The following is a 14,186-nucleotide window of genomic DNA, read 5'->3' as shown; positions in this document are numbered from 1 at the left end:
CTGCATTCTGGGAAGCCACTTCTACCAATACTATTCTAATAAAGACGATCTGGGCTATAATCCAACATGCCACACTATTTCATTATGGAAAAGAGGAGATGCGCATTGATAGTTAACTGATTACAGCTGCTGCTCATTATTAGCCCTCACTTCACTCCTAGTAGGATTGTCATCACTCGAGAGAGCACGTTTTAATTTTTTGACCAAAACTACACTGCAGGGATGACTTTAGGTTTCCTAGGCCCAGCATATTAGACTCCACACAAGTTTCATGGTAACAGGAAGGGAAGAAAAGAGATGGGAGATAAGAAAATCCCAGAAATCATTTAAGGAAAGAAAGACAGTCTTAGAAACTAGGGCAGCTTAGGGCATTCTAGTTAACAGAAACAAAAACAAAACAAAACAAAAAAAAAACAAGAGGAGCAGAGCCAAGCCTACCAAAGAGCTTATTTAGAACAGAGAAAGCATTTTTTAAATGGTGAACTAATGACATACATAGATAAGAAAACCCTAAATGCCCACTTTCAACTCTGACTCTTCCACTGGGATGGAATGTTTTCAGATGAAATGTAACAGAATTCCAATATCTGAAGAAGAAACTCTGCTTCAACACAACTTCCTTGTAATAACAACGGAACATTTAGTATTTAAAAATCTCCAAATACATTTTTCCCTTCCTAATGCTATATAAGTATTTCTAAAATATTCTAAAACTTCAGTACGGCTCCTGGTAAGTGTGGATCTGCTAAATTAATGAAAAGAGTAAGGAATAAAAGCAAAGCAATAGACTTTGAAGATTTTAAAAAAAGTTCTTTACTCAATAGTTTATGGTTCGTATCTGGCTCTCTCGCAAACATTTCTCTGACAATGAACCAGCGTGCGGGGCAGTAACTCTCTGCTGTTGCTGCCTTCAGGCACGCTGACACTCTTTTAAAGGGATCGCCGAATCACATCTTGTGAGTGCCTGAGGTTTCCAGGACACAAGCACCTGGTAAGTATCTTGCTGGTACTCATTAGGTCAGCCTGTTGGAATCCAAGGACATCTTCGATCACCTGGGCTCAAGATTAAAGATCCCACATAATTTACCTAGCATTATTTTTACCAATACTGATTGACATAAAAAGTCAATTTACAGCTTAAATACGGAAAGGCTCACTGGATTTCAAGATAAACTATTTCAGTCCTTCCACACAGAACAAATGTAGTTTAAATGCTTCTTCTTTCAGAATATTAAAGTTTTAATAGTTTATTTAAATTCCTAAAGAGAATAAAGATTACAACCTAAAAATATTTTTGTATCATTTTACAGTCACTTAGGCTTTGGCTTATAGAATTTATATAAAGTTATTAAAGACTAGGAGAGGAAGTAGAAAGCATAGTGAGCAAATACGTAGCTTCATTAGAAAAAAAAAGCACTATCTATAAAAGCTATCACGCGTAATTGATTATAAAGGAAATTCTCCAAAGCTTCAACTTTCCCCGTGAATAGACTTTGTACTTACTGTAATGCTCACCCGGTCTCCTGCCAGAACAAATATTTTAATATAAAATTTAATAAGTGGAACTGAAGATATTATGTCTAATTTAAAATTCCATATTGTGTAAACTACTGATATTAACATAACTGAGTTTGTAAACAATCCATTTGTAGAAGCTAACCTTAGACACTGTATTGACCCAAAATATCTAGTGGGGCTCATCTGCAAAATGAAGCATCAATGCCTGGAATTCATTAAAAGTGTTACATGTTTAATTTCTCCTGCCCTACAGCTCCATTGTCTCGTAAAAATTTTCCTTTGATGTCCCCCACTAAAAGAATTAAAGGAATATTGTAATTGAAATGTCATCAATAATTCACAAGACCCTCCTCCACAGCAATACATCTGATGAAATATTAATTGAGCTCCACAGACTGACAGTCTGCAGAGGAGCACTTGCCTGTAATTTGAACCACGAGTCCTGATCTTGCTGTAGCTCAGACCTGCCAAGAAGGCAATTATCTGGATGGTCTTGCCCAATCCCATTTCGTCTCCCAGAATTCCTCCTGCCTGCTGGCAGTGCAATTCCCACAGCCACCTAACACCTGTCTGCTGGTACCTACAACAACAAACACCAACAAGAAAAAGAAAATGGCAAATGGTGGATAATACAGATCATAACAGAAAGTACTCATGAATTAATCATTTAGCGAGGTTCTAGTACCAGTCAGAGAAACATGCCGGATGTGTGTTTTACATGAGTATTATATTTATAAGGTCATACATTTTTGATTACCTAGGCATAAAAATCACAAATTTTTCTTTACAGAACATTAACACATTTCTAATTAAACTGATAGATAGGGTAATTAGGGACTATTTCATTTCTTTTTCAACATTAGAAATAGCTTGGTAAACAAGCATAAACTTACTATCTTTTATTCAATATCCTTCTGGAAAAAACTGCAAATATTTTTAGTTATAGAAAGTTCCAATAATTTTTCTATGAAAAGATGCATTAACATTTACTTTTTCCATCTGAACAGCTTCAAAAAGCAGGACAGAGAACACTACAATTTACAGTATACACTGTTGAAAAGTCACTTGGTAATCATATTATCTTTTTATAGGAAAAATTAAATTAAATTTTAAGGCCATAAACAAGTCTGAATAACAGGGCTGCTCACAAAATTAGTACATATGATTCTGTCATATTACTAGCAGATGCAAAAAAAAAACCTAACAGTTTAAAGACTCAACAATACAAAAGGTCTTTTAATATTTTAAAGTAGAACTTGATTCAGAGACTTTATCATAGATCCAAAAAGGTCAGAGCTATTAAAATCTTAAATAAGGAGTACAGGTCAAAAAGCAATAATATATTCCCCTCTAAAAACAAAACAAGAGTTGGTATTTGCCCTTCTCCATCAATGGTATGTCTAATTCAATAATCTAAAAATGAAGTTAAAAAGGGAATAATGCAAAAAGCATTTTTGAGAGTGAAAGATTTAACACTATGGAATGGTATGAAAATTATATGCCACGTAAAAAAATCTAAAGCAAAAAACACTTAAAAGACAATGATGGGCTTCCCTGGTGGCGCAGTGGTTGACAGTCCGCCTGCCGATGCAGGGGACACGGGTTCATGCCCTGGTCCGGGAAGATCCCACATGCCGTGGAGCGGCTAGGCCCGTGAGCCATGGCCGCTGAGCCTGCGCGTCCGGAGCCTGTGCTCCGCAATGGGAGAGGCCACAACAGTGAGAGGCCCGCGTACTGCAAAAAAAAAAAATGAAAGCTAAAGAATTTTTTTTTTTTTGAAAGAAAATACCAAGGCTAGTGAACTGCCCACCTTAAAAGGAGGTGGTTTTGTTGCTGTTTTACTGCCCAAATGTTTTTTACTCTTTGGTATGTGATATGTCTACCTAAAATCTCATTGTGGATTTCAGTCCCTGTTAAACTAGTTTTATTTACTCTTCTCCTAGTAAGTATGTCGTAATTAACTTTCCCCCAGTATTCTGCAAATCAATTCCAAAAGTTTGACTCTAGCTGTTGCCATTATTATCTATCATATAAGGAAAACTTTAAATGAGTATTTTGCTGCTTAAGTTTGCTAATTATAATATACACACTCAATATGTACCCTGGACGAGAGGATTTAAAATCCAAACACAGTGAAGTCTACTATGGATAAAAGATCATTTAATTTGGGATGAAGGACAAATTCTATTTAACACGTGGTATATAATCAGAAAATAAAAGCTACCAACCATTTAAGGGGCCTACTGCTGGGGAGGCACCTGGTCAGGTGAGGTTCGGATACAACCTCACAACCAGCCCACACAAAGAGGATCAGCCCATTTTACAGTTAGGAAATGAAGGCACAGAGAGGTTAAGTAACTTGCTAAAGGTCACACCGCTAGAAAAAAAAATGAGCAAGTCAGAACTGAAATCCAGAACCTCTGATTCCAAAGTGATTCCACTTTGGAGACCAGCAGTTCTCAACCAGGGATGGGGGTAAATGGGGGGTAAAGAGGGTATTTTGCTCCCTAGGGGACACTGGACAATACCTAGAGACATTTTTGGTTGTTACAACTGGGAAAGTGCAAATGTAATCTAGTGGGTAGAGGCCAGAGATGCTGCTAAACACCCTACAATGCACAGAATAGTCCCTACAACAAAGAACTATTCAGCCCAAAATGTCAGTTGTGCTGAGAATGAAAAATCCTGATCTAAAAATAAAAGTTGGTCATGAACTACTTACACTGGACTAATCTCAGCTATGGAAAAAGATGTAGTCCAAAAAGCTCCCCCCAAAAACTGATGTACGTTCAGAATCACTAAATTCCAGTCAATCAGCCTCCTTTTACTGAGCTACAGAACAATTATGGGACCAGCTCCTCCGGGCAGAGTAGGGGCCAAAATCTCCCAGTGGCCATTCCAGTGTTTTCCCACTATACAACACTGCCTCCACCCAACACAGGTCCAACCCCTCTCTCTGTTTGGGGCCAATCAACTTAAGGAATCAAGAGAGGGACAATCGAGAAATCATGAAAGGAATAAAAACTGGTGACCAGCATGGTATCCCAGAGGGAGTTAGGACATCTGCATTCTAGGTGACTCACGAGAGGCAGAGACGCTGTGCTAGATGTTTCCTCATCTACAGATGTAATTTCCAAGGGCGTTCACACAGTGTATGGTTGTGCGTATAAGACGATGAACAACACTAAAGAAATGACTTCAGGAAATATATCTACCAGGCAGCCCTGTAAGTCACATCCTACATGGAAACGCCCAACCACAGCTGGGGACGTTGTATAAAGATGATGAAGAGCGGCTCTCTCTTTCCATGAAGGCCCTCAGGCTGCACGAGCACACTGATTGGTAGGCATGTATCACTGCATGAGGAGTTAGGGGGTCTGGGTTCTGGTTCCAGCAGTGTCACTAACTGACTCAGGCTTTGTTGCTTTAATTTCCTAATAATGAACACTGTAAAACAATTACATACTTTAAATGAAAGCAGGCTACGGAATTCAGTTTTCAGAACCTTTGAAGACATAAAAATGACTCTTTAGGAAAAGTTAAAAGATTTTTACAAACTACTGTGTAAGAGTAAAGAAATTACTGTACTCTGCTTCCCCCAGGAAACTGAAGCGTCACAAAATAACCACAGATAATTGGTATATCTTGGCATTGTCACATTAACCCAAGATTGCATTTACTAGTGTGGCTAAAAGTAAAGTTGCAAGACTGAATTTTGTCATCTGATTGCTAAATCACACAGTCAAATACATTTTCCGGGCAAACTTTCAAAACAGAATTTTAAAAGTTAACCATGATCTTGCAGAAAACAGCACTTAAATAGATAACTGTACCTGCTGACTCCCTTGCGTACAAATATACCCTGTTAATTTAATTCCACAGAGTGCGGTAAGTACAGTAAAAATAGATCTACAGCTTAAAATTAAATTGGCCTGGCTAAAACTTAATCATGAAAGAAAAAAGGAGACTCTACCAATCCTATTACTTTTCTTTTCATGTAGCAGAATAAAAGAAACAAGTTTCGTAACATTTATGAACTATTTAAAATCCTGTTTTTGAGAGATGAAAAATGAAAACAACAAAATACTTTCCAGGAATGTGCAATTAAGACAAATTTTTTTAAAAAACCGTGCATTTACGTTAACTACAATAGGGTTAACAGTCAATACACTAAATCCTATATACTCCTAGTAAGCCAAGTTTGGTTCTATGAACTGTGAAACTCCTTTGCTAGAATATACCACATTTATACAAAAATGCACATTCAACTTGATTCTTGAGGATATTTGCCAAATCACTTAATACTCATGTAGAAGTATCCTGTCTTTGTTAAACCAATTTAATCTATAATCTGGGTATTCCTTTTGCTAGTTTAACACTGATACTATTTGGCGTGTTTCTTAATAAGCAATCACTTTAGAGAAGATGAAAAGAGTTGCCAATAAATATTATCTTTATGTACCTTTCCATAGTTAAATTTTCATTTGGGAGAAGCAATAAACACAGTAGCCACCTCTCCAGGCTATAAAACATCTACAGAAATTACTCGAGATTCAGGTTTGAACTTCTTTACAGTTCTCCTGTCCAGTACGGCAACCCAACCAAGACAGTTCACATATTTAGGATTCAGCTTTCCTATTATGTTTAGTGGGATAAAATAACCACTCCCTTTGTCCCCTCCAACCCAGGAGAAAAATTAAAACTATAATAAAAGCTCTTCGAGAGGAAATATAAAAAGCATGCTCTTTTTAAGTAGACATCGTGCACAAGTTTAGGGCATGGCTGACAGCTGAATCTATGAAGGAGATTAAACATAACCATCTCAAAGAAAGAAGTTTACATCCTGCACCCGACTACCAAGTGATGATACAAGAGACAGAAAGAAGCTATTTAATGCTTTAACTTCCTATATGCATCGAGGAAGCCTTCCTAAAGCACCTTGTTTAGTAAATCCCAGGAGGACTGAGATTGACAACGTGGCTCAGTATTTACATTCATCACGGAGACTCGCCTGGACCTTGTAGGCTATAGGCACGCATCTATCACAGGGCATCCGGTTATATGCAACCCTGGGCCACTTGACATATGAAACATAGTTTCAAACAGCAACGCAACCCTGAAGCTGTTTGCCTGTATCTTCTCTTTTGGTATCAGAATAACATCTACAGGAAATGTTTACATACACATCTGGTCAGCTCAAAAGTATTACACCCTTAGGTACAGTATAGGACACTCAGAAAACTAATCTCTACGCAGTTTTTTATTTCAATATAGAAGTAAAAACCTCTCCAATATTGATTTTAATAAGCAAGTCTTCTTAATCTGATTTAGAAGTTAGAGGTTTGGCCCCTTAAAATTGCTAAGAACGGCAACAAAAAAAGAACTCGATGTAGACAGCTTTTAAATGTGTAGCTTTTAGTCCGCTGAGACAGGTCCACACAGAGTCATCAGTTTATAAACATACCCGATGCGCACGTTAGTCAATTTATTACCGTCTAATTCTAATGAACAGCATGTGGCTAAAATTTCATTTGACAGTATCTGTGTTTGCCATAAATTGCTGCAAGTACTTTAAGGGCCCACAGGTAAGTACTATGTAGTTCCTAAAATATTAATTTGTACACAATGGCTTGATGACAGATGTAAAGGAAGGAACACATGGCACATACTTAAAAAGCTTTTTGAACAGAAAACCCGGCACTTTAAAACCTTCGTCAAATTCGGCATCACTTTCCTCAGAATCATCTTCAAGCCTCAGACTCTTCTCTTTGTCCTGCAGTCGCAGTTTATTCCATCTCCTACCGTGAAAACAAAAACCACATTTCCATTATTTTGGTTCCAAACCAGGTTAAAATAGATAGTTCTAAGTAATACATAGGAAAAAACAGACAAAATTGAACAGTCTTTTAGCTTTCTACTGCCATCATTACCCAAAACACTGATATTCAAAGGAAAAAAAAAAAACCAACTGATTCTCTTTTCCTTCCTCCTCAATTCAATTCTCATTTGAATTATTATAGCTGCTCTAGAAATATTCCTGTAAGGTCTCATTTCATTATCAAAACTACTTGCTCCTCTCCTGGCATACCCTAAAGGGAAAATTTCTCTGCTAGTTCCTAAGATATATGAACTTAATTCTAGAAAAGAGTCAGTGAAAATTTCAATATAACTAAATTTATAGATACTAAACGTCATAGCTCCAAAATGACAACGTAAGAAGAAGTAAATTTTATTTATAATTACTATTTCTGTGCTAAAGATATGATGGTCATAGCATAAAACAGCACATCTTGAACATAAAGCAAATTTTTGGTCAAAATTACTATATATCAGATTCATATACTGATTACTTAATTAAGGGGAGGCATCAACAATATAAAGGACTGATAATTATACCACTGAGGAAAAAATGTGTCCACTAAATAAAACTAAGTTATAAATTTAGTTCTATGATGCTTTTCAGATGCGAAATAAGATGAACATTTATATTTCAGAAGGGTGACGCCATGTATGCATAACAAAAGAAACGTCTGAAGATCTGAAAGTATTAGCAATACAGCAAGGCTGTTGGGAAGGTGCAGCTGTTTAGCCAGACTAATTTTGCACCTATATAACTATAATGGACACTGGGGTCACAAGTGGAAAAAAAAAGTCAACAGCCTCATATTCTAGTCACTTCCATAATAAAAGGATGGCTTTTTTCAGTATGCATGCAACTGACACTTTGAATTTCACAAAATGGTGGAAATGAAATAAAACAATAACACAGATAAATGCCTTCCAAGTAAAAAGCTCACAGGAAGGCAATGAGAACAGCAACACAATAAGAAGGCATTTCTCTGCCACTGACTATGCAGGCGTAATAGAGAAAGTGTGAGGGAAGGTAAAGGAGAACATGGAAGGATAACACCGCACACCCTGCCCAGTTGGAGGAACGGTATGTTTTCCAGCACCAACTACCAAATCAGCACAGAGGCCAAACACAGCCCTGTGCACTAGATGCTGGAGGACCTTTAAAGCATGTCCTCTGATAAATTCTGGTCTTGTTGAAAATTTCAGCTCTTCAGAATAAGGAAAGGAAGGGCTACCTGAGGATCAGTAAGGAAGAATTGGTTGGTGATTTGAAACTGCTTCGCAGGGCACTAAGAGAACCTATAAATAAGCAGTGCTGGTGATTTCCAGAGAACAGCCAACGAAAGAGACAGTATATGGCCAAGTCTAAGGAAATAGCTGTCACATAACCATAAGGTTTAATATGTGACAGTCTTCTTATGGGAAAAATGTAATGGCCTTTTTGTGCTTAACTTCTAAAGGTGATCTCTTTCTCCCTTTTATTTGTATTTTTCTTCCTTAAAATCACCATGCAATTGATGAAATGAAATACCTCTAAGTGGCTATAATAGTCTCTGCTACTCTTCTGAGTTCCACATTATCTACAAATTTAGGTAAGTGCAGTGGTTCTCAACAGGGGGCAATCTGGCCATCCTCTGAGGGCAACCCCCTCACCCCCACCCCAGGGTAACGTGACAATATCTGCAGACATAACTGGTTGTTACAACTGCTGAGGGGGAGGGGAGAAACACTACTAGCATCTAGCAGGTAGAGGCCAGGATGCTGCTGAACAACCTACAACGTCCGAGACAGTCCTCCACAACAAAATGTTATCTGGTCTCAAACATCAGTAGTGTCAAAGTTGAGAAACCCTGATATAAAGGTAACCCTTACCATTGGAACTTAGAAACCAAAATGATGTATAAACGTTTTCCTAATGTATATATCTGAAATCCTGCTTCTCACTATCTGAAGTTTAGCAAGCAGGCAATGTCAGATAATGAGACAGTCCTCAGTACCCACATTCTTACCATCAGAGCTCAGAACCAAACACCTGCATATTATAAGATAATTGTTTTTAGCGAATATGTGGATAATACAAATTTTGTGGAAAAATCACAAAACCTATCACAGCCACTTAAGAATACTTCATTGCGCAACTACTCAAAAATAATTGTACAGGAAGAAAAAGAAAAACAGAAGATCCTGGCTTAACAAGTTTGACACAATGAGGTCGTGAAATACCTTACATACAAGAGTACCACACATTACCCTTCATTGATAAATGATAGCTATTGCCTTAGACTTAGCCAGTTAGTCTTTGTGGCTGTTAAATTTCCCACCGCATCACTCTGTTTCAACAGATTTTCAGCTTCCTCCTCCTCCCTCCCTTCTAAAACATACAGGCATCATGTCGCCACAGAACACACAGCACCTAGGAAACCACATAAGCCACTACAGAAATGACTGCATTCCAGCGCCTTCCGCTTTGTAAAGAAAGATGAAAAGAGACAAATGTTTATTCAGTTTGGCTAACAGATGACTAAAGGTGGTGGGGAAAAATCATTATTGCCTACAAGTATTTGTATCATTGTAAAGACAAATCGCCCCAGTAGAATCATATACACGTATTAAAGACAGAGAGTACCAGGGTTACAAAACCACATGCATGTGTGGCTCAGGCTAAGAGATTCTCCTGGTATATAAAGCAGTAATTCCTCATGTGGTTTACAGCCAAGAGACCTGACCGTCTAACCCGCGCACGCTGAAGCAGGGCAGCACCAAGTGCTGGTCGACCAGAAGTACCACGTGGCACACTATGTGGGGTGGAGGAGGGCCAGATTCACCTGAACTCTGAGAGAAACAGATGCCTTTCCCATCCCAGATGCTACCAGGGTCTAAAATTGCCCTCTTTAGTGTGCTTAACTCGCTGGTCCTACAGCCTGGCAGGCCAAGCGACCTGTCCGGCCAGCAGGTGTAAAGGGGGATGAATAAAGCGGGTCTGACACATGCAGTGAGCACAGGCCCAAACCCTCAGACTCAGACGGCCTAGAATCAAATTCTACTGCCATGTATTAGCACTTCAGCCCTCAGCAAGCAACTTAACCTCTTTAGCATCTAAGCTTCCTCGACTCTGAGACGGAGGAACAGCGGCATGTACTTCACTGGATTTAGGGGAGAATTAAATGCGGTGCCCCACAGAAAGCACTTAGCACAAGCCTAGAATATAACAGGTGCTTAATGAATTAATGTTATTATATATAATCATATCTACTTAACGAAATCCTCACACAACCCTGAGTGAACTATAATGTTCACTTACAAAGGAAGAAACAGAGGCAATGTATAGTCCAATACAATCTGCATGTGGTAACGCAACGCACCACAAATGCTTGACGGAACTCCTGAACATGTATATTTGCACAAAAACTATGATAGTAAACGGATGCTCAGTAAATGACTGTGAATAGCATGATCACCATGAGTAACGACACCTAGTCAGCAGATGGTATCTGCTGGAACATCTCAATTTAAAAGTGCTATAACAGATTTGTAAACAGTAAATTGTCATGAAGTATGGCCAGGTTTAATGCAACAGTAACAGAAAGATAGCTACAGAATGACCTAAAACTGGTTGGGGGCAGGTCAAAATTAAGATCTGGACCCCAGTGATCTGAAATCTTAAAACTCTGAAATGGCCTCAAAATGTCTAAATTCTGTTCTTTCGACAAATAAGCTAGATAACAGATTTTAAAAGTGGGGGCGGGGGGTAAATAGTCCAATATTTACATTTTTGGAAAAGAAATAACTTTTTCATGTTTTCTTTCCTCTTGTTTTAAAAGAGCCACACATGTAAGAGTCACAGCTGCAGCTACATAAAACCAAGTGGGCCTGGTGTTCTCTGGCAGCTCCAACTCCCCACGCGACTGCCGTAGTCAGCCCGCTGCCGACTCCACTGGCAGCTACTCAGAGGAGAACCCAGTAATAAACATAAACTTACAATTCCAATCAGAAGCAGGCAGGGCAAATGCTCCTTGGCTTCGCCACACTCACGCAGGAATGAGAAATCAGCCCAGGCTGTGGGACCTGGGGCTGATACTGCGATAATGATCTGTCAGAAGCAACGTGGACCCAGGGCCAAACTGCTAGCAACGCTGCACAGTCAGCTGAACTGCACCAGAAACATACGTCCTTCAGTTGTAACCTACAGGCACGCCTTGTCGATGGAACCCTTAGAATACACCTGAGAAGTTAATTTATTTTCGAAGGAGAATTTCCAGCATTTCAAGGATGTTCAAAAATGCCAGGGCAGAAAAACACAGCTAGCTGCCACTGTGCTGAAATTCAGAGCCTCCTCTCTGTGCATGTGCATGCCCCGTACTGTCCCCAACCTCTCTCCCCCACACACCTGTGTACCCTTCAGAGCTCTGCCCGAGTAGCACCTCTGGAAGAAGCCATCCCTGACCGGCCAGTTAGGCATCGCATCCTCCAAGTAGGTGCCTTCCCAACACCATGGCACCTAGGCACACCTGACGTCTCCACTAGAACGCTAGCACCTACCAGAGTGTTAGCATCTTTTGAAATCCGTATCTGTCTCCCCCATTAGACTGGGGGAGACTGTCTCAGTCATTTTTGTATCTTTAGAGGCTAGTATAATGCCCACCTCACAAGACGCTCAATAAATGCTCAGGGAATGAATGAATGAGGTTCTGAATTGGGCTAGGGATGAGGAAGACACCAGGGGTAGAGAAGCATGGCTAGAAAACGGTCAAAGTGGGTCCCTCAGAAATGGGTTCAAGAAACGTCCCGTTCTACCTCCTTTAGGGCCTGCCTCCTGCTGCATTCCTACCCCTTCTACATACGTGACTTTAAAGTACTGCTCCGAGCTGTAGCCAGTGCCTAAACGTGGCTGGGCCCACTGCAAAGAATGAGGCCTGGCAAAGGGTGACTGCAAAGCCAGGTGTTTAATTTAGAATTTTATAAGGAGGAAAAAAAAGGAGAGGAGGTTAAGCTCACTATGTTGAATGACAAAAATTCTGTAAGTTATTTTCAAGCCCTGATGTCTGTTTTTGGGGGGTTCCCAGGGGATTCACTTTGCAACAAGACTGGTTTTTGCACACCAGCTGATTGGAAGAAATCAGGAGTCCTGAGTTTGGGTCCAAGCCTCCCTAGGACCAGGTGGGAAAGGCTGAGCAAAAGGTTCGACTTTTTATGAAAGACTTGATCTTCTAGCAGAGGAAAAAAGAAGTTTAACTAGCCCTATATTTACATCACTAGAAAGGAAATAATGTTTCTAGGGTTCCCACTTTCATCTTTTTCTTTAATCCATACATATAATAGTCACAGCTGCAACCAAACAAAATGAGGTGAGTGTGTTATTCACTGGGAGGTTTTCTAACTCCTATAGTCCCTCAGACTCCAGGGGCGGCCATTAGAGCAGAACCCAGCAAAAAGCACAGATTTAAGATACCCACTGAGAAGGGAAAACCAGATGCAGGTCCATAACTAGTAAGGGGAGGTCCGAACTTTAGAAACATCATTTAACACCACTGTATTTGTCTCCTCGACCACAGTGAGCCAAATAATAGGTCCTTATAGGACTAAATGAGATAATATGTATACTATACCCTTTAGAAACTATTTTTTAATACTACATACATGTCAGATACTATCTTATAATTATGGGCAGGAGATTACACAAAAAAAAGTAAAATTGAGAAATTTTAGTTAACTGTAGGTTAAACGTGAATAAATAGTAACAAATGTCAAAACACCTGGAATCGCAATCTTGGGCAGGCAGGAGTTAAGTGCAGCCCCCAAGTCTAGAAGGCCATCATGCTACTGCACCTGTACTATCAGTCAAGATCAAGATTATCATGGTCACTCTAGGCACAATGTCCTACACACCTAGTACAGCAAGGAATGTGGAAACTAAGCCTTATAAGGCATGAGAGAAGCATCTGGAACACTGACCTCAGAACAGAGAAAACTGTGAGGAACCAAAGTGTAATCCTGACCTATCCACACTCAGAACCAATAAGCAGGCTGTGAGGTTGGAAGAATGCCCCCTGGGCAGATGTCTAGTGACCCCTAGTTTGTTCAAAGGAGAAATAATTTTTTATTTCTCCCCAAACAATTACTGATAATGTACTTATAGTCATATAGATATTTTATCACTAAGTGGACCTTAATCATACTAATAAAAAATGTATTAGAGGTAAGAAAAGCCTAACATCAAACAACACTAAGTTTATAACAGCTAATGAGTTGCCTGTGCATATTACATACAATTGTTAAAGTGCTTTTTACCTTGGAAGAACATCACATCTTCATACATATCAATATTTATATAAGCTCTTCCTCATGATTCTCACAGACCCTCTTACTGGCTTGATGGAACCTTTGTAGTAAATGTTTTACCTAGTGGGCATGCAAATAACAAGAGAAGCTAATATTTGTTGATTGTCTGACATTTGCCAAATATCTTAGATGTATTATCTTTTGTAATCCTCCTATCACCCTTGAAGAAGGTACTGCTAAGATCCCCATATACAAATGGGGAGATATACAAGACCTCATAGCTATTAGGGGAGACTGGCATTCTGACGCCATGGCCTGTGATTTCTACCCCCTATGCCATATATTACCTCCTTAAGTAACACTGGCTAGCTCTGGACAAGCTGTGTTTTGAAATTATATATACATATATATTATGTATACGTTTTTTAAATTTAGAGGCAGAAAACAAACTCTAAGTAATAATAACAACTAATGGCTACCGATGCTCACTGTGTGCTGGGCACTGTTCTAAGTATTTACATGTATTAAATAATTTA

At 39.2% G+C, this 14,186-nt stretch overlaps 1 protein-coding gene across 2 annotated transcripts in view; it reads right to left on the bottom strand.

Moving 5' to 3' along the window:
• Positions 1-14,186, bottom strand: part of ERCC6 (ERCC excision repair 6, chromatin remodeling factor) — a 76,291-nt gene that overhangs the window by 37,770 nt on the left and 24,335 nt on the right. For both annotated transcript variants that reach the window (XM_079900193.1, XM_079900194.1), the window contains exons 6-7: positions 7,188-7,316; positions 1,940-2,098 (exon numbers count right to left, since the gene is read on the bottom strand). In XM_079900193.1, the coding sequence (XP_079756319.1) occupies positions 1,940-2,098; positions 7,188-7,316 (288 nt within the window). The remainder of the gene's footprint in view (positions 1-1,939; positions 2,099-7,187; positions 7,317-14,186) is intronic.

Source organism: Stenella coeruleoalba (genome assembly GCF_951394435.1).
Source record: "Stenella coeruleoalba genome assembly, chromosome: 16".
Lineage (NCBI taxonomy): Eukaryota > Metazoa > Chordata > Mammalia > Artiodactyla > Delphinidae > Stenella > Stenella coeruleoalba.
This window is presented reverse-complemented; position numbering and strand designations above follow the sequence as displayed.